Raw genomic sequence first — 26450 nt, 5'->3', positions numbered from 1 at the left:
CTCGCATACCTGCATCAAAAGAAAGAATGGCGCTAGAGTTAAGTTTCTTCTGAACACACCCCAACTATTAATTACTGACTTAAAAGTGAAGTGGCCATAATGCTTCGCTTTCAGCTATGTTCAGCCTGTTACACAGTACTACAAACAAAGAACAGTTGGAAAAGCACTTCTGCAATCAATTCAGTTACCACAATAAAGTACGGATGATTCATACACCCCAACTTTATTACTGACTCAAAAGTGAAGGGGCCATAATGCTTTACTTCAGCTATGTTCACCTCGCTACATAGGAGAAACACCTCTGCAGCAATTCAGTCACCATGGAAAATATGGACGATTTCCATTTACAAACATAGGAGAGCCATTGTACTACAGTGAATTGGCACCTTAAGCTGTCAGCAAAAAGTAATGGGATACTGAGGACAAAAGTAAGTTGATAATGTGTGCTTTGCACATACTGCGGTATGCCAAAAGGCACCTGTCGGACTGAAGCAATGTCGAACAGTGGAAAAATCAAAACCGTAGCCTTAGCCATTATCAAGTTACACTTTTCTGAATGCATTTGTTAGTTAATCAGTCAGTCAGTCAGTCAGTCAGTTAACAGAAAATTCCACTGAATAAAAGATTATTAAAATTCCGTAGCAACCTAACCGAAGCATTTTTGGCTATTTTGGAGACACTTGATTCTACCTAACCAATACTGCCAAGGCACCATGAAGCTATTGTAAGGCTGATTGTGGTCATTATTTTTGGTGCTATCCTCCATGATCCCTAATACACTGTACTACTGTACTGTATGACATACATGACTGTTGCATTGTGGTGACTGCTTTATTAGAGTATCTAGAGTGAGCCTCTCTGGTCTACATAATATTTCTATGTGGCATGGTTGTCATATAGAAACTATTTCTATTGTTTTCACTATGCTATCACTATGCTATTCATTATAAGTGTAGCCAGACCAGTAGCTCTGCTCGATCACAACTAAATCATTATAGGGTATAGAAAGTCGCCTATTATCGAACGGTACGTATTATCGAACTTAACACACTAGGCGAGCTACTCAACATACTAAAACCAATAAACACTAACTAAAGACTTATAGAGCTGTATGGACCACTAATACAACATTTACAACAGTTTTCTTCAGTGGTTTCTATTGGTAAAGGGCTCCAGAGGTTCTAGTAGATGTGCGGTGGCACGAAGCGAGCAAAATTACAATTATTTAACAAACATCTATAACTTCTCACCACAACAACGCACGTACCTTCAGTTTGGACCATTCAATAGAGGAGTCTTTGTTCTCCCTGAGTACCAAGTTGTAAGTAAATCGAACCAGCAGGCCTTAAGTTATGAGCAAAACGGTAGCGCCTATAACAACTATGGTTTCAGTGTAACTTGAATAACTCGTGAACGGCGTATTCAATTTCCGTAAAATTTCTGTCACAGATTGTTATCCGGTAGTTGGATATCCCATAGAAACCTCAAAGTGACAGGGTAATTCCCTAGTATGTTATTCATTGAAATGTGCGAACTGTTCGAAAATTGGTCATTGAGTGAAGTACGGCTGTTCGGTAATACGTACCGGTGTTTGAGGAGTGATAAATGATAGGCTCTACTGTTTCGCGCATAACTCGCAATTTATTGGTGTGATTTACTTGCAACTTGGTATCCAGAGAGACCAAAGGCTACTCTGTTGAATAGTCCAAACTGAAAGTCTGTGTGTTGTTGTGGTGAGGAAGTATAAGCAATTATTGAAATGTGTTCGATAAATGGCAACTTACGCTATGTGTTTGCTATGCCTCCATTAATTTTGTTATTAATGGGCCATGGTTGCTATGTTTGATCTCTAGAAGTGAAGCTAGTCATGGCTTTGGTGCTTGATTGTTATATGTTATAACATGGCTACTGAGGGATATGACAAGAGTATGCACACAAGTAATCATGTTATAACAACACCTCACTGACCTCAGTAGGTAAAACGATTATAGATAGCAATTTATTGTAAAACAGTACCTGTTAAAGATCGAAATCAGTAGAAATCATTGATGTATCAGACGTTTCAGAGTCTTTAGTAATGCCACGCCCATCTACTTGTGATTAATGAGTTATTCATGAAGGATACAAGAGTTCATCAACCATACACTCAGCATTAATTTTGTAATGATAATGTTTTGCTGGACTCTCAAGGAGCACTGTACTAAACATAACTACCAAATTGCTTGAAATTTGTTTCTACTACAAATAAAAATTTTAAGCTTACAATCCATTATGGCATTAATAACAACATTGTAAGTGATGTTGTGCGTTACATAGTTAACTGTTAGGAGCTTTTACTTTTACTACTGCCATAGTCTCTGGAATTTTCTGTAGTTTTAATAGAACATGTGTATTGCCAAATGTGCTTAAGGAACTGGTCTCATCCATAAAATTTTAGTGTTGACCATCAGTTTAACTTAGGCTTGCATTGAACACCAGAATACTTTCAGCCATTCAACTATTTTCTGTTATGCTGTATAGTACAAGCACTTTTTACAGCACAATAGTGACGTTACAATATTCAAAGTGTGTCTTATTGTGCATAATGGTCCTTGTTTCCATCACTTAGCTGTTACTGTCAACTTCAGTCAGTCAACATACAGTTTTAGTGAAGATGCTGGACCAGCACAACCTGTACTAGTTCTCAGTAACCCATCATCAACTGATATTACTGTACAAGTTAGAGATAATCAGAATACTGCCACTAGTGAGTGAAGTAACATCATCACAAAATGTTAATAGTAGTAATAATGTTACAGGAGGAGGTGTTGATTATGATTCTGGACCATACACTGTCACATTTACTGCTGGAGTCACCAGTGCTTCTTTTAATGTTCCAATAAATGATGATAACATATTGGAAAATAACGAAGACTTCACTCTCACTATCATGCGTGGTACACTACCTGATGGTGTCACTCGTGATGGTGCTGGTCAGGCTACAGTTACTATAGTGGATGATGATGGTGAGTAGATTATTGAATCTTAAGAAGTAGTAGCAACTTTATTGTATGAAGTTATGATAAAGTGTAAATTTTTGTGATTTCAACTATTATAATGCATCACCAAATTGCTAGTGTACATCCAAGATTTACCCAATTTATTCAATTTTGTTGTCAACATTGTAAACTGGTCATGATGCAAAAATCATATAACGTGTGTCACAAGGTATGATTATGGTACACTCAACAAACCCAAAGATCCAAAACAGGTGTGGTCTTCAGAGTGATTAATGCCAAGTTACTTTAGTGTCAATGTCAGTGTTGTTAATTGGGCTAAGCATGTCATTATTACAATTGTGACTTTCAGAGACAAAAATTGCATACTATGCACCAATATCAAATTTGTAGACACTCTGTATGTGTTTGAATGTGTTTATACAATGGTTGGGTATAGTAACTACTTACTGACTTGTGTCTTGTGCCATAGGTTAATGATCTCTTCACTTTTCAACATTGCTTAGGCCTGTGATGTACTCTTTATTCACTTACTGGCCACCACCTTTTATTATGTTCACCCTGGCCTTTTTTTAGGCCTTGGCCACACCATTTTTACACAGCTTAGCTGTTTTGGTATGGATATCATTTCTTTTGTAATTGCAAGTCCCTAAGCTGGCCATTGCTTCTTTTTGACTTTTTTCACTGTACTATAGGAATCGTCAAAAAAAATGGTGTACAACTGTTTGTCTATTGTAAATTTGACACTGAATAAAATGATTATCAGGTAGCTATTAGGGTGACTTGTTATGTAATTGAACCTTGTACAGAGTGCTATAAGTAGCTGAACTATATACAGGGTAACTTTTTACTGAACGCTCTACAGAGTGACTTGTTTGTAGCTGAACTTTCTACATGGTGACTTGATTGTAGCTGATCTTTCTACAGGGTGATTTGTAACACTACAGGTTGACTTGTTCATAATTGAAATTTCTGTAGGGTTACTTTTGTGGTGGAACACTGTATGGGGTGACTTGTTTGTAGCTGGACTGTCTACAGGGTGGCTTGCAGGGTAACCTTTTCCTACAAGGAGACTTGTTTGTGGCTGAACTCTCCAGGTGATTTGTAAGTGGCTTAACTTTCTACTGGATGACTTGTTGTTATCTGAACTTTCAAGGTGATTTGTGAAGCTAAACTCTAACTTGATTGCAGCTGATCTCTCAACATAGTGACTTGTAATATTGCCAATCTCTCTGCATGGTGATTTTATTGCAACAGATCTCTCTATAAGTTGATTTGTTTGGAGTTGAACTCTCTACAGGGTGATTTGATTACAGCTAACCTCTCTAAGGGTGACTTGTACCATAATTGAACTCTCTATGTTGTTGCTGAACTCTCTACAGGATGACTTTGATTACAGCTTATCTCTCTGCATGGTGAATTGTAACATAGCTGAACTCAGGGTGTAGTTGAACTCTCTACATGGTGACTTGATTGTAGCTGAACACTTTAATAGAGTGACTTATTACATAGCTGAATGTTCTAATAGACTATTAGAGTATCTTGATCGAGCACTTGTTACACCTAGTCAGGTATGTTCACAAGCCATTTTTGGCAGGTTTTGGTAAACCTACTTTTTGCCATTTTTGGCAACTTTCAAAGCTGCCAAAACTGGCAACTTCAAAAGCTGCCAAAACTGGCAACTTCAAAAGCTTTCAAAACTGGCAACTTCAAAAGCTGCCAATACTGGCAACTTTTTGCAAATTATATCTAGCCATAGCTATTTGGTAAATTCATAGTTTAACCATTGGTAACACTAATGTTCCAAAATTGGCAGAACTTGCATTGCACTTTATATATTGGTGTGTGATATATCTGATTGTGGTATAGATTCATATTTGTTAGTAATAGGAAATGATCTGTTTGCCAATTCTGGCAATTCGAAAAAAAATGCCGTAATTGGCAATTTTCAAGGCTGCCAATACTGGCAAATTTCAAGTCTGGCTTTTGATATTGACAACAATGTACAATGCCACACTTGTATTGTACTTTATATATTGGTGTGTGATATATCTGATTGTGGGATAGATTTTAATTTTGGTAGTAATGGGAAATTATCTAATTGCCAATTGTGGCAATTTAAAAAGGGCAATTTTCAAGGCTGCCAAAACTGACAATTTCCAAGGCTGCTCAAGTAAACCTGGCTACTTTCAAGGCTGCCAAACCTGGCAAATTCCAAAACTGGCAATTTTATAGGCTACCAAAACTGGCAACTTTCAGGTCTGCATTTTGATATTGACAACAGTGCATAATGCTATCACTACATGAATTATTATAGTCTAGTGCAAAAAAAAATTACAAATCACTGATTCATCACTTAGAATACCACAAGCTGAAGTCCACAATCAAATTGTTGTTCCCTAATCAAACTTTTGTATTATACTTCAATCACTAATATGCATACCAAAGAGAACAATAATTCTAACTTGCCAATTTTGGCTTGTCAATTTTGGAAATCCAAAGTTGCCAATTTTGGAAATTCAAACTTGCCAAACTTACCAACACTGGGTATTACAAAACTTGCCAATTTTGGTAATTACAAAACTTGCCCATTTTGGAAATTTTATAAACTTACCAAGTTTGGACTTGTAAACTAGCCAATTTTGGTAACTATAAAAGCTTCCAGTTTTGAAACCCCAAACTGAAATTCAATCCCAAAATTGAAAGATACTTTTGCAACTATAAAAGGACATGGCTACTAGTGATACATTTTTGAAGCAGCCTAAAAGTTGCCACTTTTGGCAGCTTATGAAGTTGCCAGTTTTGGCAGCTTTTGAAGTTGCCAATTTTGGAAGGTTCTGAAGTTGCCAATTTTGGCAGCTTTGAAAGTTGCCAAAAATGGCAAAAAGTAGGTTTATCAAAATCTGCCAACAATGGTTCAGGAACATAGTTCGCTTTTATAGTGTAACTTAATTTGATTCCTTGTAAACCACTGAAAGACCTTCTGATTTACCTATATGCCTATTTTCAGTTTCTTCCATTAACTAGTTTGGCTGGTAGGCATAGCAAATAATGCCTTGTATTAACAAAACACAATCATGCATTTGTTACACGTGGTTGGAATTTTTGTTATAATTCCATAACCGTTAGTGTGATTTCTTTCAAACTACAAAAAAAAGTTTGCACTGTGATGGTTACTCCATCTACAGATCAATTTTCAAGTTATTCCTTCCCCTATGGCCATGACAACAAATCATTCAAAATAGCACGATTCCCTTGTTTTTGTGAATTAATCTGCACAATATTTGGACTGTTAATGTCCTGCATTATGTTTTTAATGATATTTGAATTTGAGGTAAATTGACTAAAGCATGTGTGAGTTATAGCAATTTTTCTTTGTGGTGCGAAAAGAAGAAGAATTAGAAGAATAATAAGATAAAGAAAAATTATGCAAAGAAACTAAGACATTTTTGAAGGCAATATTCCAGTGATGGCTGGGTGGATTCAGCTCAAATTTAAAACAGGAGGTGGCCCACCTGAGCGAGTTCCAAAGCAGATGTGTGAAGAGTGTGTTTTCTTGGTCCCTTTAAAATGCACACTTGTCTGTCGTGTGCCCGCACTGGCTGTACTTGGCTGTGTTACACACCATTGTGTGTCTTGATGTGCATGATGAGTTTTGGAGTCAACATTCAGGCCAGTTGATTTAAGCAGTATTCCTGGGTTCACTAGTAACAAAGTATGTTTTTAACAAGCAAGCATAAATAGGGTTCATAGAAAAAAGTAGTAAACAAGAGAGATCACTTACACCTACAGACAATCTAGTGCACAGTTAATTCAGTCATGTATGTACAATTGTGTTGACAAGTTACGTTGTATAATGTAAAAGGTCGGTGGTATAAAACTATGTGAATTGCTGAAAATGCTCATTGACAAAAACATCATTGGTGAATAAATTGGTGAAAATGATCATAATCACTAAAAGTATTGAAGCAAGTGCCATAATTTGTTTAGTGAAACTGCAGAATGGAAATTACCCAGAATCTGAACTCTGTATCAAACAGTACGGTAGTACTGTTTAAGTAGGGATTGAGCCAAAAATTTTGCTCACCACCCAAAATTCTGCCTTTGAAAAGCACCCTAGAAACATCTTACGTGACAAAAATCACCTTTACGGAATAGTACTAGTTCATAAAATTATGATATATAATACAGCATAAAATATAACAAAACACTAACAGGTGGCCAGATATAGAATTTAAAATAATTGCCAAAACTCAAATTTTAGACTGACTGCCTGACTGATCACAGTCACAAGGCTAGAGGCCAAATGAAGCAGTGCACGGTCACTATTTTATGCCACAATAACAAACTCACCAGCGGGATGTGCCTTTTGGGGTTCCGAGGAGTATAGGCCCTCTGTGCCTTGTCTTTTCTTTTATCTTCAATCAGGCTGCTTGTCTTCTTCTTCATCCAATGAAACCATATCGAGGCGTTAATTTTCTGTATCAACACTTTCTTTCAGTACCACATTTAGATGCCACAGCATTATTTCAGAGCTGGATTTTTGAAGCGCTTCAGTTCTGGCACTACTATAGGAGGTACACTAGCTAGATATCTGCAACTTCGCTATTGGGATATGCACCATGCAAAAGAGCGGGCGCCGCCAACTAAGTCGCAATAAGTTTGTGACTACACTCATCTAGGTTGACTAATTGCAATAGAGTACGGAGACCACACCTCTTCACAATCTAGCTATTTGCTAAACAGAAAACAAGACCTTATTGGAGTAGCTAGCTGTACACCCCTTGTCTGACTCGAATACAACAGTCACTCTAATACAGCAGTCATGCATTTATGATATTCTAACCCTGAGCTACAACAAAAAACTAAACAAACTAGTATTTTTAAAAATTGTCAATTAAAAAAAAATGAAGTAGGGATCTATGCAATAAAAAGTAATGAAACAAGAGATGAATGATGGTATTGCAGCATAGCTCAGTGGAAAAGTCCCTACTTTGGTACTGAATAAAATAATTGTTACAGCTAACAGGGCCGGTGGAAGCTCTTAGTGGTTGGTCAGGCGACAAGCCAGGTGATGATTCAGAAATTGTGGATATTGCTTCATACATACACTGACTCACACTACCTTTCTATATGTTGTAAAGTCTAATTTCGTTCATGCAATTACAACATACCTCTCAGCAGAGCTGGAAGAACGTCCATCGCACTGGTCATCACGTGCTTCGATCATTAGCTGCACGGATATAATAGAGGATAAACGAGTAGTGACATGAAGTGAGATGCACATCCTTTTACTGCATTAAAGGTTGGAATGGTTAATGTCTGTCTAGAAACAGATATAAATTAGTGTATGTATTATTTGACGACGTAACTACTATACGGAGCTACCTTATTAGTGTGTAGCTACTAGAATATTAGCTTCAAGATTAGGTATGAGCTCACATGACTGGCTTGAGCTGTGGAAATCTGCTACGGCCACTGACCGTAGTGCTTCCACCGTCCCTGGCTAATGTTCCAAAGTAGGGATTTTCCCACCGAGTTATGCTGTAACACCATCATTCATCTCTTGTTTCATTACTTTTTATTGCGTAAATCCCTACTTCATTTCTTTTAAATAGTTAATAAAGAATAATGTGCATAGTAGTCAATGTGAAATAAATTTTCAGGCGCATGTTATAGTCAGTTTGTGAAGAATTTATAGTGGTATTCCTTACTCAGTGAAGCTGTTACCCATTTTTAGCAGCTTGTTTTCTTACTCCATATTGCTGTCTGGTTCAGCCATGTGGATAGAAGTATAGATGTGTGGAGATTCGATCAGATCTGTGTGGTCACTTCACTGGTGTAGTTAACTCAGTTTGGCAATAGCTAATAGTTCAATAACTTTGGCTAGAAATTAGCCTGGAATCCTTTATTTAGTGGGCTATCTGGATCAGATAGGTGTTGTAAATCATGACAATACAGAAGATGATGAAGTTAGAACAACCGGGATACTGTTCATGCAACTATTTGGTAAAACTTTGGAAGGTAAAACATTGTCAACTGGAAGTACGATTTGTCAAATATGCCACTGTTTTTCACTGCCATTGTTTTGCTCTATACGGTACGTATATGACTGAAGTAGGTGTAAGCAAACTCCTTTTGAACCAGTCTTTAATCCAATTAATTTCCTTAAACTTGTTATTTAAAACAGTCATCATTATTGACGTATGTGTAATACGAAAATGTTTTATGTATTTGTTTTAGTACCCATTCTATTTTCAGACATTACTGTCAGATTTAGTGAAACAACATACAATTTTAATGAAGATGCTGGACTAGCACAACCTGTACTAGTTCTCAGTAACCCATCATCAACTGATATTACTGTAGTAGTTAGAGATGATCAGAATACTGCCACTAGTGAGTGGAGTAACATCATCACATAATGTTAATAGTAGTAATAATGTTACAGGAGGTGTTGATTATGATTCTGGACTATACACTGTCACATTGACTGCTGGTATGACTATGGCTTCTTTTAATGTTCCAATAAATGATGATGATATACTGGAAGATGACGAAGACTTCACTCTCACTATTAGGAGTGGTACATTACCCAATCGTGTTACACGTCTTGGTTCTGGTCAATCTACAGTTACTATAGTGGATGTTGATAGTGAGTAATTTGCTAATTAGGGAAGTTATGAAGATTTAAGGTGGTAGCTGGAATGCATATAACAATGTGATATATGACCCACCACAAACTTTTGATAGGGCTAGTGTAAATAAAGCCTCCATGTATGCATGTACGTGGGACCTTATGGAGCTAGTACAGTTTTATGTAGTGTTCTATACTTATTGTCACTTGATATGATCTTTTTCATGAGTAACTAAGGATAACAGCAATCAGATGGCCACTAAAAGTGCATGCTAAACATGTTTTCTTGCCACAACACAATACTAAAGGCAATGCTTGTGTGTTTTTACTAAGTTGGCTCACCTAACATGAAGCAAAAATCAGTGCTAAAAGAAATTTTCCCTGTACCTTTGTTTTTTTAATTACAAGCTATGTGCTAAAGCATTTATTACAATAAGTATAGTGCTAGCATATTATTTGCAAAATGCATAAGTTATTACAATAGTTTGTTCTTGGTGAAGACAAGCTTTAAGCACAAAAATCTCTATTCACCTACTGAAGAGGAGTTTAAAAGTCTTCGTTTTGTTACAAGGAAATGTGAAGAATATAAGCATCACATCAGCAAGTTAGCATGCTGTTAATCTTATTTTATTGATTTTGACTTTGTCTGGGGTGAAGAAAGGGCTATAGGAAAATCTTACGCAGTAATGGACTTGCTTGTTAATTCGGTGATATATATTACTGGGGCCATCTCAGGCACCAACCAAACTAGTCACAACAATGTCTTAGCCTTATTAATTAACTTATAAAGTATCCACCATGTTTGGGATCTCCTATAGCTGGCCACTATAAGGAGGTGGCAGCTAGGTGTTATTACATGTGTAATTAAACACCTTGTAAAGTAAATGAGGTATTTCTGCACGCTCTTATAATTGCTCTAACACTGCACCTATTGAAGATATAGATTTTAAAACTACTCAATGTGTTTCCAATTGTTTCATGCTTGAAGTATATTTGAAGTACACATCTAAATGGTGAAACAGTTCTTGCCATTTAAACTTATGGCTAAATCATAATTGAGCACATTTTGCTCTCCTCACACTGGAGTATCCATGTTTTCTTGCTTTGTAAAATACACTACTGAGATAAAAACACTTTTAACACTTGAGTACTCACATTTGTTGATTGTCAATAAATTGAAAAAAAGCCATCTACTACATGCTGATATATATAGGTATATATGCAAATTCTCCTAAGATTAGATCTAAGAATTTATTATTTTGTTCACTGAAATGGAACATCGATATTTGTGACTGTCTCAGCAAAAACCCGACTTTTTCGCACAACTTCTGAATTTAGTTTTAGTTTCTCAGCATTATCTGCAGTATCCAAGGAATGGATCACCAAAGTTTCAGCCTTCTGTGGTGAGGAGTTTTGGAATTATAGTGCTAGACAATAGGAAGAACAAGATAATTGGTTTGTACAGTAACTATACTGAAGATAAACTACAGGTGCTTACATTCACAGCCATAACTTTCATTTGCATTAGTCTACAACATCACAATTTGGCTTAAAATGTTCACCATGGATTAGCAAATCAACAAGATATAGTGTTAGACCTGTAGTCACTTACGCATATGGTATGAAGGTGGTTTAGTTGAAGAAATGATGACAATCTTGCCTACGTTTACTGCATCGTAAATAAATGCACGTGACACTCATACCATTGGGCTACAGAAACAAAACAAAGATTTTCAAACTTTCCATGAGCAGGCGAATAAGATGGTGTGTAGTTTTAATCAGTTTGAGTCTTTCGTCTCTGCCTGATAATAACTTGTGTATTTTTCTTTGTAACATGGCATAATTCAGATTTTTTTTAAATACGCATGCTTGTGCAAACAAGTTGGGTTTTTGCTGATACGCTCACATTTTTCAGTGAAATATGACCACATCATGGTGATCGTGCACTTAACATTGATACTTGACTAAACATTCAGTGGTGTTGTAGAAGCCACCATTAGATTTGTATAATACAGTATATGGTGTTGGGGGTAATGCCTTACTTATGTAACATGTTATGTAATAATTATTACTTTTGTGGTAACAAAGTAATAGAACGAAATACGCTACAAAAACTAGTAATATAACTCAAGTTACTTTACTTACAAATGTAACGTGTTACCTAAGTAATGAAGTTACTGTAACGAGTCTAATACAAGTGCCGAAGTTACTAATAAAGTTGCTGATTGATGTTGCAGTTACTGTTGTGTAAACAAAAATAACACAGTGAGTATTTTGTGTTTATTGTGGTATATGGTTACTAAGTAATTCTGTGTATTAGATGGTTAGTATGATGTGGTTCGGCAATTTGGCCTGTGGTCCCTGAGAATTTGGCCTTCAATGGGTTAATTAATTAAGGATATTAGTTGTTTATGCCGACTGATGTAACCCAATGCATACATGCACTTAAATTTCGCTTACATATGTGCACTATATTTATCAATTTGTTACATGCCAGGGATTGTAGCTAAGCTATATGCTGTTAATTAGTTAGCTATTTCTGTAACATATTGTTCATTTCAATCTGTTCTGTTTTCAGCTGTTACCATAACCTTCAGTCAGTCAACATATAGTGTTAATGAGGATGCTGGACCAGCACAACCTGTACTAGTTCTCAGTAACCCATCATCAACTGATATTACTGTACAAGTGTCAAATGAAAATATTACAGCTTTTGGTGAGTATTCTGTCAGTAAGTTGTAATTGTCATAATGTGCTCACAGGAGGAGGTGTTGATTATGATTCTGGACCATACACTGTCACCTTCACTGCTGGACAGACCAGTGCTTCATTTAATGTTCCAATAAATAATGATAATATATTGGAAAATGCTGAAACATTTAATGTCACTATTATCCAAACTTCACTTCCTGATCATGTTAGTGGTGTTGACCCTATTGAACCTGAGGTGGTTATTGCAAATGATGATGGTAAGGAACACTGTAAAAGGAAATATATAATTTTTATTACTAATATCTCAAAATGCGCTTTTGAAACAGTTTTTGTAAATGTTGCTGTAATGATGCCAGTGTTTTGGAGTATAGTGATTATTTTTAAGTGTAATTTTTTTGTGGATTGCTATCATTCAAAGTTTCAAGGAGAAAATTTTCAATTCTTAGGGATCTGTTATGCATTCATAATACTTAAATAGTGCAATGTTGATTGAATTCTGAATTTGAGGGGGAATAATTTTAATGGATAGCTGCCAGTTGATGAAAATCGCAAAAAAGTTTCTCCCTTGAAGAAAACTCTGCTATATAGTATCTCCTTTTGTACAGTGGTATATAAACCATAACTATGAGATGTATTCTACATATATACCATTATTATGTCACACTTCAAAGGAGCCACTGGTTGTACACTAAGCCTATACACCCCAAACCACAGTAAAGTATATATACCTGGGAACAGGTGAGCATCATACAGTACAGTGGTACTATAATATTTGGGATCATAAAGGTTTGTACTTCTCACCCCAAACCCAGCCTCACAATACTTTTATGACATCACTTCTTTACCTTGCAACACCTCTGTAAATTTAGGTAACCACATGGCCTTTTTACAGGCCCAGTCACACACTTACCTGGTCATGAAAAAATGTTTGATATACTCATCTGAGTGTAAGGCATGTGACACATTATTGTCACACTAATGTGTTCCATGCCTATTACAGGTGTATTGCACTTACATGCATACCTTGACATTGTTCATTGTGACTTAGGACTCAGGTGTATACAAGTGCAATACACCTTGTAGCCATCTTTCATTTGATATACACTATGACTCCTAATTAATATGCATTACACAAATTACTATACACACACAAACTAACTTAGGGAAGTAATTGATGTGTCTTTCACCATGGTTTGGCAAGGTATACCTCCTCTTGGCAACTGTCCGTGTTTATTGGCTAACCCACAATCGATTGAATTTGCCTACTGCCTGCAATCAATTGTGGCACTTTGTGAGCTAGAGCTAGGACTTGTCTGTTCATATCAACAAACATATCTCCAACGTTACCTGTTGCCACTCATCATTGAAGTCTTCAGGTATGTCTGTAACAGTGGTTGTAGCTGGGATGATTTGTTACTGTACCTGGCGCATTGTGGGCTATTAGCTTACACTGGCTTGGAGTGATTGGTCATACTAGCTGGCATGAGCAATTATTGTTTGCTCGCTGCTGGAATGTGTAGTAGCAGTCTGGGACTAGTAACATCATAAATTAGAAACAGCAAATTTCCTCTGAATTCAGAATTGGGTTGTGTATAAGTTCAATACACTAGAGTAGCCATGGTTCATATAGCTTGCCTCAAATTAACATGCACTACATGAAACACTAACCACCATACACACACAAACTAACTTAACAAATGAACTCATGCATAATTTGCCATAGTTTGTCATAGTAGAGCTTTAGTGAGCACAAGGAAAATGTAGGAATTTTAGAGGTCAAAGAAATAAAAGGTAGTCAAGCAAGGGAAGTTGCCTACAAATACTAGTAGACAGTTAATTCCCAATGTAACCAAGTGATTGAGCTTAAAATTCCTAATTTCTCTGTTTGTTTATTTTTTGTGTAATATTACTATGACTGGTGAACCCACGAATAACAGATTAGAAAAAAATGGTACCACAACTTTTGTTTTTGTCTGAACTTGCCCCACTGTCAAGTACTGAAATAGCGAAGTGGCCAATACACTTCATGCTCAGCTCATTACACTGTATTACAAACTAAGAACACCGTGAGAACTGCCTCTGGTATTAACCCAGCCACACTGGAAACTCCTGTTATAAACATAGGGAAGCCATCACACAGCACTACCGCAAATTGATAATTGATATTTTGCAAAGATAAATGGGACACAAAGGAGGACACAGGTAAGTCCATGAAGCATGCATCGTACACTCTGTGATACACTGCCAAAAAAGCACCTGTTGGGCTGAAGTGACATTAAACAGTGAAAATATTAAGCTCGTAGCCTTAGCTGTTATCAAGATACATTTGTGTCTCAAGGTATAAGTCATCCAGAAAGGCAATGGGTCAGTAGATAATTCCATTGAAGAAAATTGTAGCAACCTATTAGAAGCATTTCAGTCATACTGAAGGCACCTTTGGACTTGGTTATACCTAGCCAATACTGCCAAGGTGCCATGATGGTGTTGTAAGGCTGGTAGGATTTTTTCCAGAAAAGCTCAACCTTCATGATCCCTAATATACAGTACTTTTGTACTGTGTGATAAATACTTTTTAGCCATAAAATTAATATAATGCATTTGATCCATACCACACAATTTTGTTAGTTTAAGTACACATTGTTATTGTCTGTATGTTCATATATGTAGCTACAACTGTATCATTCAGTCAGTCAACATACAGTGTTAATGAAGATGCTGGACCAGTGCAATTTGAACTAGTTCTCAGTAACCCATCATCAACTGATATTACTGTACAAGTCAGAGATACTCAGAATACTGCCACTGGTGAGTGAAGTAACATCATCACTAAATGTTAATAGTAGAAATAATGTTACAGGAGGAGGTGTTGATTATGATTCTGGACCACACACTGTCAGATTCACTGCTGGAGTGATCCGTGTTACATTTAATATCCCAATAAATGATGATAACATCTTGGAAGATGATGAGATGTTTAATCTTAATGTTGACTCATCCACATTACCTACTGGTGTTACTATTGGTGCTATTGGTAGTAGTTCAGTTACCATAGAGAATGATGATTGTAAGTTTTGTTGTTGTTTCATCATTGCAACTGTATTGTGTATTGTAAACAAAGAAATAAAATTTCTATTAGCAACTTAGCTACTGCATGCAGCTATGCATGTGCAATATGTTTATACCATTATACTGTGTCATACAGTATGGTAGTGCGGCAGTACTGTGTCATAGAGTATGGTAGTACTGTGTCATACAGTATGGTAGCACTGTGTAGTACTGTGTCATACAGTGTGGTAGCACTGTGTAGTACTATGTCATACAGTACGGTAGTACTGTGTCATACAGTATGGTAGCACTGTGTAGTACTGTGTCATACAGTGTGGTAGTACTGTGTCATACAGTATGGTAGCACTGTGTAGTACTGTGTCATACAGTATGGTAGCACTGTGTAGTACTGTGTCATACAGTGTGGTAGCACTGTGTAGTACTGTGTCATACAGCGTGGTAGTACATGTCATACAGTATGGTAGTACTGTGTCATACAGTACGGTAGCACTGTGTCATACAGTACATGTCATACAGTATGGTAGCACTGTGTAGTACTGTGTCATACAGTGCGGTAGTGCGGCAGTACTATGTCATAGGGTATGGTAGTACTGTGTCATACAGTATGGTAGTACTGTCTAGTAGCGATCATGAAGGTTTACACTTTCTCACTGACCAGAAACCAGCCTTACAATACCTTCATGGCACCTTTGCAGTATTGCTTAGGTATAAAGTCCAAAAGTGCCTTCAGTGCAAATTGAAATGTGTTCAATATGTTGCTATGAATTAAAATAGTGATTTCTACATATAATTAACTGATGCCTTTGGACAAACACAATGTCACTTCAGCCCTACAGATTCCTTTTGGTATGCCACAGTACATGAATACACACATCATAAACTTACTTTGTTCTCTTTTGTGACCCATTTCTTTTTCCTTGTGGTATGAAAGTGTTAATTCATGTAGCATGTCTGTTATGCCTATATACGGGGAAGAAACTACAGGCGCTCGACTGCAATGGGCTACAGAGTTGGTACTTGTGTCATTCCATTCACCATGAACTGGGACATTCATCAAGGTATAGTTTTTGGCCTAAATGCACCCATACCATTAAGCACGAAGGCTGTTCAAGTTGAGAAATGGCAATGATAAAGTCACATTTTACTGAAACGTAAGCAGACACACAACTCATGTTTGCTTTGAGGTACAGAAACTGTAATACAGACATGTAGTTAAGTTATATATTTTTGTATATGAATACCTTATTAAAGTGACCTATAATTACCTTATGTGTTAATTGTGTATGGCATGTGTAGTTAGTTTTTGTAAAAGAGAAATTGCTGTAGTAGTTGTTAAGATTGGCGTTCTAAGAGTGGCCGTGGACTGGCAGCCGGTTAAACTTAACCCAATGCGAACACACTGTGGCATGAACGGCACCAAAGAAGGTCGATTCTTTCGTATTTTAGTGCTGCTGTGTCGGTTGTTCACTTCCAGGGCTCCCACAACTACAATGAGTCTGGAGTGGATGGAATTCCACGAAGATCAACTTGCAAAGAGGCAATTAATTTACCCAGACATGTTCTCTGGTGAGAGCAGTTTCAGTCAGTGGATTCAGCACTTCAAGAGGGTCACTGCCATTAACATGTGGGATGATCAAACTAAGTTGAAGTGGCTACACGTGCGTTTAACTGGCAAGTTCATGTGGCACTCATGTAAATAAAGAGCAAATCATACCCGCAAGTCAAAGAATTGCTTCGCGAAAGATTTGAGCCATCAGTCAGGATTGATCTGTATAAGGCAGAACTACAGTATCAAAATAAGCGAGTGAGTGAAAGATGGGGAGACATTGCTGACGAATAGTCAGTATATTGGTAGATAAAGCTTATCCAAAGAGTACATTGCCCTGAATCACTATGTAAGCTGACTAGATGATTGTCAAATTGCTTTTGGTGAGAAGCAGCGTCATCCTAAGAACACAACGGAAGCTGTTACAGCCACTATCAAACTTGAGACGTATTTGCTGACTATTCCAAACATCATGCAGTGGCGGAAGGCTTATAAGTACTTTATGATTTACAAATATGGTTGTAACTAACTATCCACTAATAGCATGCTATTGTCTTCAAATAAAAACCTAGTTGTTTTTTAAAGTAAAATCTTGAATTCTATAGCAGTTTTGACTAATTTAATTAACGTCTAAGTTAAAGACAAAAGGTATTGATTTTCAGCATAAAAATGGTCATAAAAGTCACCAGAGGTCAAGTCTGGGATGGCCCTATATCTGAAAGTCTTCCTAAGGACCTGTCCTAATACTATGCCAAATTTCATGCTTTTATCATAAAAGGCACTATTTGCCATAAACCTGCTGTACTATATATGGCAGCAGGGAAATTAAAAGCTCCCAGTTGCACATATTAATGACTTATTAAATAAGGTACCAAGTGGATGTAGGGGGTTTCTGAAGTTTACAGAAACTGACTTTGCAAAGGTTCAGATCAAAATACTCTTGTAGAGCAGTCAACTACCCCAATAGAACAATCACATTAATTTGTATTCTTTAAATTTAAAATCAACACAGTAAAAATAGTCTAAAATCATCTCAGTGTCTAAGACATGATATTCCCCAAACCCCCAGAATGACATCCATGTCTGTTGTATGTTTCAAACTGCACATCCACCTCTTAACTCTATGGCATGCTCCTGATACTATGCCAGCAACAAGCATAAGCAGCCTATAGCTATATCAATTATAATACCATACCTGTTTCACTGCCCATACAAAACTCCTAATAACAGCAGTGAAATTTATCCCATATTTCACTGGCAGCAGTGAAAAGTTGTAATTGCGATTTCATTGGTTAAAATTTATGTAACTGTATTACATAATAATTAGTGTTTAGTACAATCTGTGCGTTAGCAATGCTAGTTCAATGGCTTTTAATATTCCAGAAGATTTCTTTTCTGACAAAATATTGCAGTTTTTTAATGACGGTGACTTATTTGGTACTGATACGTTCTCAGAAGAACTTCTAAACATGGCACCTGAACTTGACACAAGCTCTAGTGTGTTTGCTTTAACAACAGATACAAAGTCTACTCGAGAAAAACAAGAATAGAAACACCATTAAGTCAACAGCCACGTGGGTAAAGAGGTTTGAAAAGTTTAAGAAGGAAAAGTGTATATCTGTAGATTTGCCAAACATTTCTGCACTGAATTTTAATGCTGTTTTACAGCAGTATTTTGCTGAAATTTGCATGAAAAGGGAGAAGAATATGAGCCTGACTGCTTAAGAACAATGCTTTCAGCAATGCACAGATATATAAAGGTACCGGATACAGTTACAACATTCTTACAGCACCAGAATTTGCTAGTGCCAGGGAGGTACTCAATGGAAAAGCTATTGCATTACGTGAAAGTGGGAAAGGAAAGTGAAAAAGGAAGGCTGATTATGTGACTACTGAAGATGAACAAACCATATGGAATAATCGTGTTCTTGGAAACAGTACACCTCAAAGCTTAATTTATACTATGTTCTTTTTATTGAGCCAAAATTTTGGAACACGAGGCTGTCAAGAGCATCACCAAATAAAAATCAAAGTCCTAAAATTAATATATAATGGAGAAGCTCTGTATGTTGAATGGGTGGGTGGAAGGCCCCACAAAAACAAGACAAGGAGGGTCAGTAAAACAGGAAAGATGTGCACCTCAGCGTATGTTTGCTATTGGAGGAGATAGGTGTCCAGTTGAAATATTTTAAAAGCTACTGAATAAGCGGCCGGAACCACTTAAGTCATCTGGCCCTTTGTATCTTACACCATTACAAGATTTTCAAGGACAAGATGTCTGGTATTCACAGCAGAGAACGGGAATAAATAAAATTATAGCTTTATGAAGGACATGTCTAAACAGAGTGGACTTTCAAACAGTAACAAACACTACACCAATCATAGTGTAAGGAAAACAATGGTTCACAAATTACAAAAGGTAGGTTTCAGCAATGATAAAATTGCTTCAATCAGTGGTCACAAAAGTGAGCAGTCATTGAGAGATTACTCTGACATTGACATGGAGGATCATCAACAGATTAGTCATACTTTGAGCTACAGCACAAGGAGTGACTTTCAGAAGCTTAGCAATCAAATACATTCTGATGCTGAATTTTGCTCAACACAATCCACATCACTTCCCTTATACAATTTTACAAATTGCACAGTACATTATTACCAACAATCCAGCAATGTGTTTATCTTGCAAGAGGGCTAAGATTGGAGAGCACACCCATGGGCATAATGTCCTAGTTGCTTGCAAACATGACAAATGATTCGCTGGTGCCTTCTTTTCCTTCTCTGTTTTGAATGGTGTTGCTGCCCTTGTTGCCTTTCACTACTCTTCTGCTCTAAGCACTACTCTTCTGCTCTAAGCATTCCAGTTTCTCAGCAAGTTTCACTAGCATCTCCATGAGATTGGGTTGCCCATCTAGTACATTAACATGCTTCTGAGTTGCTGGTGTGTCAGCATTACTACTAGTATCATTGCCACCAGTCATGCACTTAATTTGAAATATGAAATAAAGGTAGTTTCAACACTTTACTGCTACTGTTTAGATCTGGTATGCTGAGGTAGCGCTTATACTACTTACTATAAAACCTATATGTTTACTTGTTACCATGGAAACCAAGTCCCAGGGCAATACAACAATATTGGATGTACTATAAAATTCCTCCAGATGTGTGCTCTGCGGTCAGCTGTGAGTGTATGCCTGGTTTCCTGAAGTTGTTTTCGTAAAAGGATGCATGCCTGGAAGTTTATACAAGTTCTATACAGCCCATCTTTCTCTAATACAGACTACTTTTAGGATTAAAGGTTTTGCTTACGTAGGTGAAGAGAGGCAAACAAATAAACGAATACACAAAACAGGATCAGGCTATCTACCATTACAAAGAGCATATACTTGACACTTTACCTCCTTTCTCTGAGCAGGCAGAAAGTTTTCTTTGCTGTAAAGGATGGCCAGTCCTCAAATAAAGAAACTGTGATCAATAATATTATTAAGGCAATAATTATTTGAAGTGGTTATCCACTAATAGCATGTAGATAAGAATAGCAATCAAAATTATGATGAGAGCAATGAAAAGGTAAACATGGCAGGATTCACATAACCAGTGCATAGGCTTGTAAGTCCAAAGTAATTTTAACAAAAGCTTAATTGAATTAAGAAGTATACTCAGGTGCATGGCCTGATATGTACGACTTTTTTATCTTTCCTTATGACTTAAAGGCTAGGAAAGGTCGTTTTCCCAACAGTAAATGTAAGGAAATATCACTTTTTTTACCCTCGTCCTACCCTTATATTCTGTATTAATTGGTTTAAATACTTCAAATTTAAATCAACAAAAGGTCATCCATCCATACACAAAATACACCATAGTCAAAGTACAAAAATTGTCTGTCTTGGGTGTTCATCAATACATTCATAGACTTGATCTTGACAAACTTTGTCAATGGTAGACTCCTTGCCCAAACGTTTTCTGTGTACTGTGGACGGAAAAATAGATGTAATGTCAAAACATTGTACAGTATGATTAAATACCTGTTAGTATTGTATCTCTTCCAAACAACGTTCCACCTCTTAAAGTCGTATCCTTCTAATAGTCATATCTAATAAAAAATATATTACCATATTATAGAATTATCCTTCAAGAAACTCACCAGGAAACAATTGATCTAGATGCCAAAACAGCTTGTCCTGGGCAGCGATCAATACCTGAACAATAATTCTATTACATGCTGAATGGTCCGATGCAGAGAATGCTATTGAAAAGAAGATACACATGTGTACTACTGCTGGTAATAGAAAAGACACAATACCAGTACAAAATATTTTACAGCTGTACAAAGTGATGAATTAGGAATCCTCCTTGTATTTTGATAGTATGTTGTCTACATTTTTGCGTAGGCTAATGGCAATAGGGATACATTTATCTGATGTGTAGTAAACAATGATGTGTATGCAAAAGCTCAGATTTTGAAGCCATCTTGCAATTTTTTTGTTGGATTATAATATAGATAGCTGCTATTTTCACGTCGTTATACCCAAAAGCAATCAAGCCGAATGTCACAGCATAGTGAATACTATGCAAAACTAGAAATGTCAAACAATTATACTGTCCTAAACTTCTAATAATGCCAATGTCAAGCAAACTAAATTCACTATATTTCTATAAAAACACTCTGGTTGATGGTAAGCACCTCATACAAGCTCTATCTTCTGTTTTCACCCCCCAGTGTTTAACCAGTAAAGTTGATAATACACTTGAGCCATGGGTATGTGTTATTACATGTATGACATGGGTATGTGTTATTACAGATTTTTGATAAAGAATTGGATTACAGGATACAGATACACAAAGTACCACATCACTTACACTTAGAGGAGACACACATTCAACACTAACAACCAATACAGGTTTTTAGATCAAGGATTCGATTAGAGGATATAGATACACAGTGCCATATCACTTAGAGGAGACACACTTATTTCATGCATTGGATTGCTCTATGCGTTTACTGGACGAGATAGCCATATTGTTAAGTGTTTATAAGCTTCACATCCTTGCTGTTGGAGACTGTCTCACTGATGTATCAACCATTCTGGTATTTTTTTTGCAAAAGTCGCATCGTTTTGGCCGAATTTCAGCATATAGACGGCTCAGCCAGATGGCTAACAAGCTTCAATCATAACCATACTCTGCATGCAGGTACTTTACCTAGTACTGGTCATTGCTGACCCACGGCGCAGTTGCTGCTCTGCTTGTCCTGTGCTCCAGAGCAAGAAATATTTTGTCTGTCGCCAAAAAGCTGCACATATCGTGCTGCCACCGGAAACTGACCAATAAAATCAAACCACCAATACTTTGAGTTGATGGCAGACTACTTCAACAATGTTGAGAGTGAATATCGTGGCATATGAAGAACCCTATGAACTGCTGTAAAGAAAAATCATGTGATTTTAAGACACTTGTATCGTTTTCTACCAGAAGAAAGTGACAAACTTGGCTGCCACGCTGGTGTTATTCAAGTTACACTTAGCCTAACACATGACAATAGTTAGATAGTTGATTGGAGGATATCGATTTTTCGTGTTGCGGACCCTACCTTAGCGCAATGATGCGCTGTTGCAGTTTTGAGGTGAGGATAAGTCGAGGGGTCTGCAACAAGCTTGAAATCTTGTCGGCCATCTCTGAAATCTTCCTTATGCTTTGGTGAAATCTTGAAATCTGAAATCTCGCCAAGTAAAAATGCTGGGTATTTTTGGATATTTCCGAATACTAAACGCAATATAGCAATATGTTTTCACGTGGTACTGCAGGTGCAAGCCGAGGTGTGACCACGCGGTACGAAGATAAACGCGTCTACTTGAGGCTAGAGTTGAGGGTTTTTCAAATCAAGTTAACTCCGTGATGAGCTGCTTTGCTATTAAACTGATAGCTCTAGTTTCACCGGATTTGTGCTGTATTCGCCGGGAGGTATTACTGCTCAAGCTCGCTGCTGCCAGGTTGCCATTTCTCGTGCCGTTTTGATTTCTTTTCTAGCCCCATCAACAGCACCATCAAGTACTGCATTGAAATCTCTACTGTTTGCAACTCTGTGCATCTCAGCTAGACCATGACACTGAAGCAGTAATTTGTGAGATTACGTTAAACAGCCAAAACTTAATTATCTGCTCTTTCTACAGACCTCCTAATAAAGATATTTGTAGTGTTGAAAGTTTATGTGACCTTTTTTCAAACCTAACAACAACTTATTCCAACTCTCCTATCTGGCTGGTTGGGGATCTCAATTTACCAAACATTAATTGGGTTAATAGTTGTACAGATGGTGCTGCATACCCCCTTGCTGTATGTGACACTATGATTAATTTTGTGCAGGAATATGGCTTCTTGCAAGTAGTCGATTTCCCTACCAGAAGACACAATACTCTAGATGTATTCATTACCAACAGACCATCCCTTATACACAGTTGCAATCCTGTTGCTGGCATTAGTGACCATGAGGCTATTTTAACTGAATCTTCTGTTACAATCACTCACCAGCAGCCCACCAAAAGGAAGTAATTTCTTTGGCATAGAGCAGATATGGTAGTTATAAAAGAAATCATAAGTCAATTTAGTAATGATTTTTTAAGTAAATACTCTTTGTCCACACCAGTGGAAGTGTTATGGAATGAATTCAAACAAATGTGCTTCAAGTGCTTAGCTCAAGTACCATCTAAGTTTTCTTCCACTAATACAAAGCAACCATGGGTGACCTCTCACATTAAGCGCTTATCTCGTAAAAAACAACGACTTTACAACTTAGCCAGGCGCTCAAATTGTAATCATCACTGGGATACTTATCATAGTTTTAAACACAAAGTTCAACAGGAATGCCGTAAAGCTTACAATGATTATATTGAAGGGCAAATGGTTCTGTGTCAAAAAAGCTTTGGACTTACATCAAGAGTCAAAAGAAAGACCACTGTGGTGTGGCACCATTAAAGGTTAATGATGTTGTAATCAATGATAGCTTAGTTAAAGCACAAACACTCAATGAGTACTTTACATCAGTATTTACTCCAATTACAACAGAGACTCCTCCAGAGTTACATGTCCAATCTGCACCGGACATAAACCCTATCATAGTTGACACTAATGGTGTTTCTGAGCTGCTGCAATCTTTGGATATCCATAAAGCTTGTGGACCTGATGGAATACCAGCCCGTCTACTGAAAGAAACTAGAGAAATTATTTCTCCCTCCTTAGCCTTCATTTTTCAAGCCTCATTACAACAATGTTCACTACCTTTAGATTTGAAAAGGGCAAATATTGTACCACTCTTTAAAAAGGGTGATCGTTCTCTTCCTAGCAATTATAGGCCTGTTTCATTAACATGTATCTGTTCAAAACTGTTAGAGCACATCGTTTATTCACATATTTACTCCCATTTTGCTAAATATAATCTTCTGTGTGATCAACAACATGGGTTTAGACAAGGTCGCTCATGTGAAACTCAGCTACTATTGACAATCAATGACTTTGCCGAAAGTTTAAATAACAATGATCAAACCGATGTCGTACTACTAGATTTTTCAAAGGCATGCGACAAAGTGTCCCATCAATATCTGTTCCATAAACTCCACCATTACGGTATCCGAGGTAATTTGCTTGACTGGATTAAAGACTTTGTACTGCAGAGATCTCAGTGTGTGGTGGTTGAAGGTCAACAGAGCCACTTAACAGCAGTTACCTCTGGTGTTCCTCAAGGTACTGTCCTTGCTCCACTTTTGTTTCTCTGTTTCATAAATGATTTACCAAATAACATATCATCTAAAATCAAGTTATACGCTGACGATGTATTACTTTATGCCACCATTCGCACAGAACAGGACTGCAATCAGTTGCAGAAGGATTTAGATGTACTGGGAAAATGGGCAGACAATTGGAAAATGGTGTTTAACCCACAAAAATGCGAATTTCTTAGGATAGCTAACAAGAAACACACAATACTAGCTCAGTATAATGTTCAAAATAAACCAATCAAGGAAGTCAACCATGCCAAATACTTGGGTGTAACAATAAGCCAAAATCTATCCTGGTCAGAACACATAAAACAAATAACTTCCAAGGCTAACAGGACTAAAGGTTTTCTTCAGCGTAACCTCCACAATTGTACACCAACAATTAAGGACAGGTTGTACAAAGCAATGGTTAAGCCAATTATAGAGTATGCAGCTGTTGTCTGGGTACCTCATACTAAGAGGGATATTGATATGATTGAGAGAACACAACGACAAGCAGCTAGATTTGTGACCAGCAACTACTCCCGTTACGCTAGTGTCACGCAAATGCTTACAGACCTTAATTGGCCTACACTTGCACGATGCAGAGATGAACTGAAAGCCATAATGATGTTTAAAATAATTAACCACCTTGTTGACATCCCAGTAAATCCGTTTCTGACATCCATATCCACTGTACATAGTACCAGAGGTCATAATCAAGACTCACGGTAGTGAGTCGCGTGGCCAGTAAAGCAGAAACGCGCGCCGCAGACAATAAATGACGCGACCACTACGTGAGGATTTTACAAGAACGAACATTGTCAAATTCGGCCTTCCTGTAATCCACCCGTCACTTACGCTATCCCTCTGAAACTCTGGAGTTGAACTCATCGTGTCACTAGTAACTACCACACAAGCAGTGAAGCAAATCCATGCCGATTGTTTCGTGATCGAGGTTGCCGACATCAAAGGGGAAGTTTCATTTTTATTATTATTTTTTTATCGCATGCGGTTAGACGCAACCGCAGGTGCATGCCTTGCGTTCCTTTGTGCATTCCGAACATTGATCGCCCTGTTATCGCTTCAGTATTCACTCAATTACCTCAAGATTCACATCATCGATTTCACCATACATGATTACCCTACAGTCGTGATTTCAGCACCAAACGAAGTTTCAGTCGTCCTCAGTCGACCTAGAGGCCAAATACAAATCCCAGATTGTTGTTTTCCGCAATACTCGCTTGGCATGTAGGGCAATGTGTCTTTAAACTGTTCTGAAAGTTCGTTCAGATTGAAACATTTGTTTTCAAGAATGGCTAGTTTGAAATATTAATTTAGTCGCCCCCACGTCATTTGCTCTCTAAGAATTTTTTTTTTTTTTTTTCACGGTAGTCGTTCACCGGATTAGAACATACAAATAACAGTTAAACAATTAAATCAAAAACTGAGTCTCTGATTGCACCAAGGCTACAGGAGCACTTTTGATGTAACGACCTTGTGAAGATCGTGCTCCTCTAATGCATTGGATTGCTGAACGCAGTAAACAAAATGACAATCTACATCTAATCCATCCTAGTACTGTGGCATAAGGGTCATTCCATTTGTCAGACAATAAACTCGCCAATCGCTTGTAAGAAACACTGGCTTCATGGCCCATTCCCCCGGAAGCAGAGAACACTAGAGGGGTAAAAGAACTGTGTTCCACTTCACGGATTCGCAACTCATAAGCTCTCTTCTTT

At 37.3% G+C, this 26450-nt stretch overlaps 1 protein-coding gene across 1 annotated transcript in view; it reads left to right on the top strand.

Moving 5' to 3' along the window:
• Positions 1–26450, top strand: part of LOC136245217 (extracellular matrix organizing protein FRAS1-like) — a 66896-nt gene that overhangs the window by 27508 nt on the left and 12938 nt on the right. Inside the window, exons 16-23 of the mRNA XM_066036713.1 lie at positions 2609–2746; positions 2799–3005; positions 9258–9395; positions 9448–9651; positions 12212–12349; positions 12396–12602; positions 15013–15150; positions 15203–15409. Of these exons, the coding sequence (XP_065892785.1) occupies positions 2609–2746; positions 2799–3005; positions 9258–9395; positions 9448–9651; positions 12212–12349; positions 12396–12602; positions 15013–15150; positions 15203–15409 (1377 nt within the window). The remainder of the gene's footprint in view (positions 1–2608; positions 2747–2798; positions 3006–9257; positions 9396–9447; positions 9652–12211; positions 12350–12395; positions 12603–15012; positions 15151–15202; positions 15410–26450) is intronic.

The sequence above is a fragment of the Dysidea avara genome, chromosome 15, assembly GCF_963678975.1.
Source record: "Dysidea avara chromosome 15, odDysAvar1.4, whole genome shotgun sequence".
NCBI classification, from domain to species: Eukaryota; Metazoa; Porifera; class Demospongiae; order Dictyoceratida; family Dysideidae; genus Dysidea; species Dysidea avara.
Note: the sequence above shows the minus strand (reverse complement) of the source record. Positions and strands in the feature narration are given on the sequence as shown.